The sequence below is a fragment of the Entelurus aequoreus genome, linkage group LG16, assembly GCF_033978785.1.
Source record: "Entelurus aequoreus isolate RoL-2023_Sb linkage group LG16, RoL_Eaeq_v1.1, whole genome shotgun sequence".
In the NCBI taxonomy this organism is placed as follows: Eukaryota; Metazoa; Chordata; class Actinopteri; order Syngnathiformes; family Syngnathidae; genus Entelurus; species Entelurus aequoreus.
In genome coordinates this window covers 7,057,099-7,069,598 of record NC_084746.1, presented here as the reverse complement: position 1 = coordinate 7,069,598, position 12,500 = coordinate 7,057,099, and the positions used below count along the sequence as shown (strand labels likewise).

At 41.2% G+C, this 12,500-nt stretch overlaps 1 protein-coding gene across 3 annotated transcripts in view; it reads left to right on the top strand.

Annotated features, from left to right (window-relative positions):
• LOC133631551 (netrin-G1-like) overlaps positions 1-5,033 on the top strand; it is a 266,186-nt gene extending 261,153 nt beyond the window's left edge. For all 3 annotated transcript variants that reach the window (XM_062023859.1, XM_062023858.1, XM_062023857.1), the window contains one exon: positions 3,619-5,033. In XM_062023859.1, coding sequence (XP_061879843.1) covers positions 3,619-3,848 — 230 coding nt within the window. In that variant the 3' untranslated portion in view covers positions 3,849-5,033. The remainder of the gene's footprint in view (positions 1-3,618) is intronic.
• Positions 5,034-12,500: the final 7,467 nt, after the last annotated feature.

Genomic DNA, 12,500 nt, shown 5'->3' with positions numbered 1-12,500 from the left:
GATCTAACATAATAGTGTGAGAGTCCAGTCCATAGTGGATCTAACATAATAGTGTGAGAGTCCAGTCCATAGTGGATCTAACATAATAGTGTGAGAGTCCAGTCCATAGTGGATCTAACATAATAATGTGAGAGTCCAGTCCATAGAGGATCTAACATAATAGTGTGAGAGTCCAGTCCATAGTGGATCTAACATAATAGTGTGAGAGTCTAGTCCATAGTGGATCTAACATAATAGTGAGAGTCCAGTCCATAGTGGATCTAACATAATAGTGTGAGAGTCCAGTCCATAGTGTATCTAACATAATAGTGAGAGTCCAGTCCATAGTGGATCTAACATAATAATGTGAGAGTCCAGTCCATAGTGGATCTAGCATAATAGTGTGAGAGTCCAGTCCATAGTGGATCTAACATAATAGTGTGAGAGTCCAGTCCATAGTGGATCTAACATAATAGTGTGAGAGTCCAGTCCATAGTGGATTTAACATAATATTGTGAGAGTCCAGTCCATAGTGGATCTAACATAATAGTGAGAGTCCAGTCCATAGTGGATCTAACATAATAGTGAGAGTCCAGTCCATAGTGGATCTAACATAATAGTGAGAGTCCAGTCCATAGTGGGACCAGCAAGAGAGCATCTTGAGTGGAGACAAGTCAGCAGTGTAGAGACGTCCCCAACTGATGCACAGATGAGTGGTCCACCCTGGGTCCCAACTTTGGACAGCTAGTACCTCATCTGTGGTCAGCGAATCTGTGGCGTTCTGTACAAAAAGTGCACTTTAATTTAGTGTTGTTTTGACATGTCATCTTAGTGACATCATGCACAAAAGTGCACTCATAGCTTGTTTTAAAATGTCTCTGACAATCTTGCACTTGCTGTTTTGGAAATGACATGAATGTTTGTGCTACTACTTAATAACTGTTTAATAAATACACTTTTAGTTGTGATTTCCCTCTCTGCATGAAAGTTTAAAAGTAGCATATATTAATGCAGTATGAAGAAAAATGTTTTAATGTAGACACATAGAATCATCATACTGCTGGGATTATATGCATCAAGTGTTCATTCAAGGCTAAGGCAAAATATGGAGATAAATATCGTGTATCGTGACTTGGCCTAAAAATATCGAGATATATATCGTGTATCGTGACTTGGCCTAAAAATATCGAGATGTATATCGTGTATCGTAACTTGGCCTAAAAATATCGAGATATATATCGTGACTTGGCCTAAAAATATCGAGATATATATCGTGTATCGTAACTTGGCCTAAAAATATCGACATATATATCGTGTATCGTGACTTGGCCTAAAGATATTGAGATATATATCGTGTATCGTGACTTGGCCTAAAAATATCGAGATATATATCGTGTATCGTGACATGGCCTAAAAATATTGAGATGTATAGCGTGTATCGTGACATGGCCTGAAAATATCGAGATACAGTATAAATCGTGTATCGTGACATGGCCTAAAAATAGCGAGATATACATTGTGTATCGTGACAAGGCCTAAAAATATCGAGATATATATCGTGTATCGTGACATGGACTAAAAATATCGAGATATATATCGTGTATCACGACATGGCCTAAAAATATCGAGATATGTATCGTGTATCGTGACATGGCCTAAAAATATCGAGATGTATATCGTGTATCGTGACACGGCCTAAAAATATCGAGATATATATCGTGTATCGTGACATGGCCTAAAAATATCGAGAGATATATATCGTGTATCGTGACATGGCCTAAAAATATCGAGAGATATATATCGTGTATCGTGACATGGCCTAAAAATACCGAGATATATATCTTGTATCAAGACACGGCCTAAAAATATCGAGATATATATCGTGTATCGTGACACGGCCAAAAAATATCGAGACATACATCGTGTATCGTGACATGGCCTAAAAATATCGAGATACAGTACATATCGTGTATCGTGACATGGCCTAAAAATAGCAAGATGTATATTGTGTATCGTGACATGGCCTAAAAATATCGAGATATATATCGTGTATCGTGACATAGCCTACAAATATCGAGATATATATCGTGTATCGTGACATGGCCTAAAAATATCGAGATATATATCGTGTATCGTGACACGGCCAAAAAATATCGAGACATACATCGTGTATCGTGACATGGCCTAAAAATATCGGGATACAGTATATATCGTGTATCGTGACATGGCCTAAAAATAGCGAGATATATATTGTGTATCGTGACATGGCCTAAAAATATCGAGATATATATCGTGTATCGTGACATGGCCTAAAAATATCGAGATATATATCGTGTATCGTGACATGGCATAAAAATATCGAGATATACATCGTTTATCGTGACATGGCCTAAAAATATCGAGATATATATTGTGCATCGTGACATGGCCTAAAAATATCGAGATATATATATCGTGTATCGTGACATGGCCTAAAAATATCGAGATGTATATCGTGTATCGTGACATGGCCTAAAAGTATCGAGATACGTATCGTGTATCGTGACATGGCCTAAAAATATCGAGAGATATATATCGTGTATCGTGACATGGCCTAAAAATACCGAGATATATATCTTGTATCATGACACGGCCTAAAAATATTGAGATATATATCGTGTATTGTGACACGGCCAAAAAATATCGAGACATACATCGTGTATCGTGACATGGCCTAAAAATATCGAGATACAGTACATATCGTGTATCGTGACATGGCCTAAAAATAGCGAGATGTATATTGTGTATCGTGACATGGCCTCAAAATATCGAGATATATATCGTGTATCGTGACATAGCCTAAAAATCTCGAGATATATATCGTGTATCGTGACATGGCCTAAAAATATCGAGATATATATCGTGTATCGTGACACGGCCAAAAAATATCGAGACATACATCGTGTATCGTGACATGGCCTAAAAATATCGGGATACAGTATATATCGTGTATCGTGACATGGCCTAAAAATAGCGAGATATATATTGTGTATCGTGACATGGCCTAAAAATATCGAGATATATATCTTGTATCGTGACATGGCCTAAAAATATCGAGATATATATCGTGTATCGCGACATGGCCTAAAAATATCGAGATATGTATCGTGTATCGTGACATGGCCTAAAAGTATCGAGATATGTATAGTGTATCGTAACACGGCCTAAGAATATCGAGATAGATATTGTGTATCGTGACACGGCCTAAAAATATTGAGATATACATCGTGTATCATGACATATCATATATCGTGGCCATATCGTCCAGCCTCAATCAAAAGGCACTTGTGGGGATTCTGGGGGATTCTGGGCGGGCAGCGATCCAAATGAAAATGAACCCTCCATCCAGCACAGCAGGCTGCCTTTGTTTCACCTCATCTCCGCCGCGCTGCTCTTTTGTTCCGCCGGGATTATTTGGTGTCTTCTCTGCTTTGAAAACAGCACAAAAAATGTCTTTTTGTCGTCTCTTTTGTCTTCCTGCACGCGACAAGTCCTTGACTTGACCTCCCTCAAAAGGAGGGCGAGGCGGCCAAGACGGGAAGAGACCGCCCGCACTGTTTTTTTTGACGCCCTCTCTTTTCTGCTGGTGTGTTTCCGCAGCCCGGGTGTGCGACAGTGCCATGCTGCGCTGCCAGAACGGCGGCACGTGCCACCACCACCACCAGCGCTGCCACTGCCCCCCCGGCTTCACCGGCGTCCTGTGCGAGAGGGCCCGCTGCCAGGGCCCCGGCGAGTGCGACGGCGACTTAGCAGGACGAGCCTCCCGCCGCCAGCTCGTCGCTCACCGGCTGGCGCTCGCCGGGCTGGTATTGATCCTTTCTCTTTGCTGAGGTGACCCCCACTTGCCCGCCGAACTGTTTAGTAACCAAAACCCACCCCTGAAAAAAAGAAGCGGGCACGACGACCCGGCCTGGGAGCGGACGCCGAGTCGGACAAAGTCGGACGCCGTCGTGGATTGATGAAGTCACTGCTGTCTTGTAAATCTCACACAGATTAAGATTGTCCGAAACAAGAAACAAGAACTACCTGCAAACTGTACAAAGTTACGCACATTTCTATAAGAATTAGTCCTTCATTTCTATAGCGCTTGTCTGCATAAAAGGGTGGCGGCTGGGCTGGAGCGCCCGACCCGGCTGACACACCCTGGACTTGTCCCAAGTCGACCACAGCACACACACGCTCACCTTCGCACCATTTCAAGTAACATGCATGTTTTTTTTGGGGGGGGGGGGGAATGAGAGGAGACGTTCAGTCAGCGATTCGAACCCTCGATCTCCATCCATCCATCCATTTTCTAGCGCTTATCCCTTTCGGGGTGGCGGGGGGTGCTGGAGCCTTTCTCAGCTGCATTCGGGCGGAAGGCGGGGTACACCCTGGACAAGTCGCCACCTCATCGCAGATCTCCTAATAGTCAATTTGGCGGTGGCGTTGGAACCACCAGGCCACCGTGCAGCCGTCTAAGTAGGACTTTAGGAAAAAATTTGAGATGTCCGATAATATCGGACTGCCGGTATCGGTTACAAAAAGTAAAATGTATGACTTTTTAAAACACCGCTGTACGGAGTGGTACACGGACGTAGGGAGAAGTACAGAGCGGTTGCGTCTCCCAGTCATACTTGTCAACCCTCCCGATTTTCCCGGGAGACTTCCGAATTTCAGTGCCCCTCCCGAAAATCTCCCGGGGCAACCATTCTCCTGAATTTCTCCCGATTTCCACCCAGACAACAATATCGGCCCAATCACATAATATCTACGGCTTTTCACAAACACACACAAGTAAATGCAAGGCATACTTGGTCAACAGCCATACAGGTCACACTGAGGGTGGCCGTATAAACAACTTCAACACTGTTACAAATATGCGCCACACTGTGAACCCACACCAAACAAGAATGCCAAACACGTTTCGGGAGAACATCCGCACCGTAACACAACATAAACACAACAGAACAAATACCCAGAACCCCTTGCAGCACTAACTCTTCCGGGACGCTACAATATACACCCCCCGCCACCCCCTACCCGAGAACCCAACCCCCCCCCCCGACCCCGCCCACCTCAACCTCCTCATGCTCTCTCAGGGAGAGCATGTCCCAAATTTCAAGCTGCTGTTTTGAGGCATGTTAAAAAAAAAATAATGCACTTTGTGACTTCAATAATAAATATGGCAGTGCCATGTTGGCATTTTTTTTTCCATAACTTGAGTTGATTTATTTTGGAAAACCTTGTTACATTGTTTAATGCATCCAGCGGGGCATCACAACATAATTAGGCATAATAATGTGTTAATTCCACGACTGTATATATCGGTATCGGTTGATATCGGTATCGGTAATTAAGAGTTGGACAATATCATAATATAGGATATCGGCAAAAAAAAGCCATTATCGGACATCTCTAGAAAAAATACATCTTAAAAGTCCTTACTTGACTTCCTTCCCTCCTTTACTTCCTGTGCTTTGATCTTTTTTGGGGTCAATTTGTGGTTTTTTTTGCCTAAATGCTGCACATGTGCTACTGTCAAGGTCGGCGAACCTAAACCCTGGTTTAGTTGGTTTGGAACGTGCTTAACAAAAAGAAAACTGCACTTTTTGGGGGAATTTTTGCCCATTGTCTACAATTCATTCAACCATTCATTTTCTACTGCTTGTCCCTCTCAGGCTGGCAGGGGGGCTAAGGCGGGATACACCCTGGACAAGTCGCCGCCTGATCACAGGGTCATCACAGATAGACAACATTCACACACTAGGGACCGTTTAGTGTTGCCAATCAACCTATCCCCAGGTGCACGTCTTAGGGTGGGAGGAAGCCGGAGTACCCGGACGGAGCCCACGCAGTCCCAGGTAAAATGTGCGTGGGCCACACAGAAAGACCGTGGGCCCCGGGAATCGAACCAAAGACCTCAACAACCCCTATATGAAACAAGAACACACGTCTTTCACCTTTCTGTGCGTTCTAAATTCTAACAATGCAGGTAATGGGGAGTCACGGATTATAAAGCCATTTAAAATAATGCTATTCGGTAACAGTAGAAGGGAAAGTCAAACACAAATACAAATAGACGGATTAGATATTGAACATGTAAATGAAACCAAATTTCTAGGTATAATGATTGATGATAAAAATGAACTGGAAATCTCACACTGGAAAAACTGAAATCTAAGTAAGATGAAATATCTCAAATAAGGGTGATATTTGTTTATTTTCTGTCTGATAAGATCATTCTTCTCACTAAGCAGATTTTATGTTAGAGTGTTTTACTTGTTTTAAGGGTTTTGCCCTTAGGTTCGAGTCCCACATGGAGTGCACTCGAATCCGGGTGTGATTTTTGAACATTTTACTGACTTTTCTCACTTTTCTCCCCTTTGCTGGGCGTGTTTTGGACATTGTGGGCATCCCGGCCGGCGGCGGGACTTGTGGGACTCGAACCTGGGTAGGTATTTTGAACAATTTTGGGACTTTTGCCGACTTTTCCAACTTTTATCCCCCCTCCCCGTGGGACTCGGCTGGGTGTGTTATGGACATTTTGGGCATCCCGGGACTTGCGCGGCCATACATAAGATTTCATGTTATAGTGTTTTACTTGTTTTAAGGGTTTTGGTCCTAAATGATCTCAGTAAGATATTACAGCTTGTAGCTGAGATTTGATGACCTATATTGAGTAAAACATGCTTGAAACTATTTTTGTCCAAATGTCCAAAACACACCCAGCAATGGTGCACAGGAAGGCGGGGAAGAAGAGGGGGAAAGACGGTCAAAATGGTCAAAAGTCCCAATTTTGTCCAAAATACTTCCCCGGGTTCCAGTCTCATGAGTCCCGCCGCCGGCCGCACAAGTCCTGGGGTGCAAAAAAATGTCCAAAAAGCACCCAGCAAAGTCCCACGGGAAGTGGGGGAGAAAAGTGAGAAAATTCGGCAAAAGTCCCCAAAAATGTTCAAAATACCTACCCAGGTTCAAGTCCCGCCACCGGCCGCGCAAGTCCTGGGATGCCCAAAATGTCCATAACACACTCAGCCGAGTCCCACGGGGAGGGGGGATAAAAGTTGGAAAAGTCGGCAAAAGTTCCAAAAATTTTCAAAATACCTACCCAGGTTCGAGCTGGACGAAGTGGCTGGGAAGAGGGAAGTCTGGGCTTCCCTGCTTAGGCTGCTGCCCCCGCGACCCGACCTCGGATAAGCGGAAGAAGACGGATGGATGGATGGGCAAAATTCCCCCCAAAAAGTGAAGTTTTCCTTTAACAAATCTTGCAGAGGAGTAGGAAGATACAGTTTGTTTATCGCTACCCCCTTCTCTGCGTATTAACATGTCTTATTTGGGGACGGGTAACAGAAAGTGTATCTTTGAGTAGGTATATTTAATTTTTGTATAAAAAAAAAAAAGAAAAAATTGATATTTTCATGAATTTGCAGAAGCACTGAGATTGCATTGCTTGTTGTTCTTTTATTTTCTATTTGCCACAGGTTGTATTATTGTTTGTTTGCTTGTGTGCACACATGGTTCTCTTTCCAAAAAAAAAAACAACAATACACTTCCACCACCAAAGGGAGGAAAAAAAATGGCCAAAAATATGTCCTCGTCTTGTTGTTGAACAGTAGTCATTGGCATTATCACACGGTGAACTTGTCTGTAGGTGCTTTATTTTGAAAACCCACCCAATACGAATTGAACCTGCCCGCTCCAACTGTTATCCATATTACTGCCGACAATGAACCTCCTGCTTGGATGCAAATGCTGCTTTGTAATACGTGATGGACTTGTTCAGCGGGCAAATTGGCGTCTAATTCTCGAATCAAACGGAGGTGGAGAATTATGCTTGGAAGCAAGCATCCTGCTGCGGGAGCCTTCATGAAGCCAAGCGTGGGGGGGTGAAATTAGCTTTAATTCAAGAGGGTCAATGAATAAAAATGAAGTCGCGTCCCACCGGGTGGCATATTGGAGTGCTGAGCCCAATTTTATCTGGGAGATTAATTTCCCTCCCGAGGTTGTGGTGAAACACCTAACTGTGTTAGAGTCTACTGTAAGTGCCTCTCATTAAACGCTACTGTCGATGAAAAGAGACGCCGATGGTTGTTTTTTTGCAATGTGGGGGAGCTCGTTTGAATGCCAGGTTTGCAAACTTTCGGGATTTTTTTTGGTTGCGGGGCCGCATGCAAAACAATCTTGACGTTATTAATAAAACACGCTAAAAAAAACAATCCAATGTAGGTCAAGATCAGACCTGGGCATTCTACGGCCCGCGGGCCGCATCCGGCCCTTTGTGCGTCCCTGTCCGGCCCGCGTGAGGCCAATTATAAATTACAAAATACATTTTAAAAAGTATCTATGTCGAGTGTGCAATACAACGGTGCTGCTTTTGTTTTGAAAATCGTTATTTGTTTTACTTCCGTGTGGACGTATGCGTGTGCGTGATTGTGAGTGAATGTGAACAGCTGCAATCACAAATTACAAAATAAAGTTGAAAAAACATCTATGTCGTGCGCGCAATACAACTGTGCTGCTTTTATTTTGAAAAGTATTATTTATGGGCGTGTGTCCGTGTGTAACCTGCGAGTGAAGGTGCACATGCAGCGACAAGTGATGCACGGTTTACACCCGAGACGCTAAAAAGAGAAAAGTTGATGAGGAATGGCGTGTTTCCAACAAGACATGGACTGCCAAGCAACGTTCCCTCTAAGGTGCGTGCCTGCGCAATTGCGCACTGCTCAAGCGTCCGCTGCGCGCAGCAAATATATGCCGCGCACCAAATCAAATCCCATCTGAATTCTAAACAAAATAAACATATTTATTCTATGTAATTTTGAAATGCAACTTTGAGTGACAGTGACAACAAGCGGCCCTAACGGTGTTCGTCAACACCGTTCAATTATTGTAACGTCTATCGCAGGGGTGTCAAACGTACGGCCCGTGGGCCGGATCAGGCCCGCGGACAGGTTTTATCCGGCCCGCGGGATGAGTTTGCTAAGTATAAAAATGAACCAAAATTTTTGAATGAAAGAAACTGCTGTTCTAAATGTGTCCACTAGATGTCACAATAGCAATTATTTGCATCTTTGTAGATTATGCTACATATGTAAAAAAATAAAATAAACCACATGATGTTAGTGCACCAGTTAAGGAAAATGAGCAAACTTACATGAATAACATCCTGTAATTTGATTTTGATATAATTTTTTTATCGTAATAGATTGAAATTTAACACCAATGAGTTGACTGATGAACATTATCACATAATGTATTCAGAAAATATAAATAACGACAAATAAAGATAGAATACTATTAACCGCAACATGTAAGTGTAAAAAACAAAAAAACATTATGATTTGTACATTTTCAGAATTTTCTTGTTCTATTTTTAAACAAAGAAAACAATCTGAATGTGTCTTTATTTTTAAGTTATCGTGCCGTGATTTTACCTGTCCGGCCCACCTGGGAGTAGATTTTTCTCCATGTGGCCCCCGATCTAAAATGAGTTTGACACCCCTGGTCTATCGAGATGCTTCGAGGACAGGAATTATATCGATCACTTTATTGAGCAAAACTGTTTATATTCGGACATAACCACACCAAAAACATGAGTGAAACACTTCTATCTCGAAAAACTAGTCATTTTCTGCCGTACAAACCAGGCCAAAAGCAACTTGTCATCTGTCACCAACACGCATAGCACTAAACCACTGGTGCGTTTATGGCCACACAAAAAGTCGGACAACTCAAACACCACACAAAGTTACACTATGACTCCTCGGTCATACGTGTGCTTATTTTACTGTCATTTATTATTAATGTTAATTTATTTACATTAGTCATGGAATGCTGTTACACACACTATGTTGAAGTATTACTATTATTATTCATTATTATTATTATTATTATTTATCTTACGGTATACATCAAAAATAATATTGAGCAAAATTTAATTGAAATATTGCCGATGTGGCCCTCCAGCAGTGCTCGGGTTGCTCATGCGGCCCCCGGTAAAAATTAATTGCCCACCCCTGGTCAAGATCATACTTGCCAACCTTGAGACCTCCGATACCGGGAGGTGGGGGGTGGGGGCGTGGTTAAGAGGGGAATATATTTAAGCTAGAATTTACCAACTCAAGTATTTCATATATAGACACTACCGTTCAAAAGTTTGGGGTCACCCAAACAATTTTGTGGAATAGCCTTCATTTCTAAGAACAAGAATAGACTGTCGAGTTTCAGATGAAAGTTCTCTTTTTCTGGCCATTTTGAGCGTTTAATTGACCCCACAAATGTGATGCTCCAGAAACTCAATCTGCTCAAAGGAAGGTCAGTTTTGTAGCTTCTGTAACGAGCTAAACTGTTTTCAGATGTGTGAACATGATTGCACAAGGGTTTTCTAATCATCAATTAGCCTTCTGAGCCAATGAGCAAACACATTGTACCAATAGAACACTGGAGTGATAGTTGCTGGAAATGGGCCTCTATACACCTATGTAGATATTGCACCAAAAACCAGACATTTGCAGCTAGAATAGTCATTTACCACATTAGCAATGTATAGAGTGTATGTCTTTAAAGTTAAGACTAGTTTAAAGTTATCTTCATTGAAAAGTACAGTGCTTTTCCTTCAAAAATAAGGACATTTCAATGTGACCCCAAACTTTTGAACGGTAGTGTGTATATATATATATATATATATATATATATATATATATATATATATATATATATATATATATATATATATATATATATATATATATATATATGTATATACATATATATATATATATATATGTATATACATATATGTATGAAATACTTGACTTTCAGTGAATTCTAGCTATATATATATATATATATATATATGTATATACATATATATATATATATATATATATATATATATATATGTATATACATATATGTATGAAATACTTGACTTTCAGTGAATTCTAGCTATATATATATATATATATATATATATATATATATATATATATATATATATATATATATATATTTATTTTATTATACATATAAATAAAAGAAATACTTGAATTTCAGTGTTCTGGAGGCTATCCAGTAGATGGCAGTATTGTCCTGTTTAAGAGTGTCCCAACATTGCTGTTTACGGCAGACGAACTGCTTTACGGTAGACTAAACGTGACTGCTGTTGTTGTGTGTTGTTACCGCCGCTGGGAGGACGTTAATGAAACTGCCTAACAATAAACCCACATAAGAAACCAAGAACTCGCCCTCGATCATTCTACAGTTACGACGTCATTGGGCGGGCAAGCTGTTTATATTGTGGGAAAGCGGACGTGAGAACAGGCTGTCCCCACTCAGGTCCGCATGGAGCTGGAGGGGGCGTGGGCAATCTACTCACCTGCCAGCTGGGCTTCGAAGCCGGGCCATACACCCTCCCTTCCCGCAGGAGGCGCACCGACCACGCCCCCCTCCACAATAATATATATACATACAGTATATACATTTATATACATATATATATATAAATATATACATACACACATATATATATATATATTGATGGAACCAGATCTTTTACATATATCCATATTTAAGTGTTACTTCTTTACTTCCATAGTCATATTACAAAATAGCTAGTATTCTTCCTTCTTTCTCTCTCATAGTAATGTGTGTCGGCCTTCTAGCAGTGGAATGCAGGGTGTAGAGATAACTCAGGGAGTAGTCAAAACAACGAGGGTGGGAGCGAGGGACAGAGGGAAGAACACAGCATTTCCGGGGGTTTGGAGGGAGATCGATCTAGACTGGGCAAGGGAACGCTTCTGTACTGGATTTGGTCTCACGTTTGTCTTCAAAGCTTTAAGAATAAACCACAAAATACCAACTACTGCCTGGTGATGAATTTAAACTTCAGCTTATGTGCCATTTAAGAATTTGGGAGTGACCAGCAGCTTAAAATCCCTGGGAGGAAGAGCTGGTCAACGCAACAATTTATATATATATATATACACACACATATACACTACCGTTCAAAAGTTTGGGGTCACATTAAAATGTCCTTATTTTTCAATGAAGATAACTTTAAACTAGTCCTAACTTTAAAGAAATACACTCTATACATTGCTAATGTGGTAAATGACTATTCTAGCTGCAAATGTCTGGTTTTTGGTGCAATATCTACATAGGTGTATAGAGGCCCATTTCCAGCAACTATCACTCCAGTGTTCTAATGGTACAATGTGTTTGCTCATTGGCTCAGAAGGCTAATTGATGATTAGAAACCCCTTGTGCAATCATGTTCACACATCTGAAAACACTTTAGCTCGTTACAGAAGCTACAAAACTGACCTTGCTTTGAGCAGATTGAGTTTCTGGAGCATCACATTTGTGGGGTCAATTAAACGCTCAAAATGGCCAGAAAAAGAGAACTTTCATCTGAAACTCGACAGTCTATTCTTGTTCTTAGAAATAAAAGGCTATTCCACAAAATTGTTTGGGTGACCCCAAACTTTTGAACGGTAGTGTAT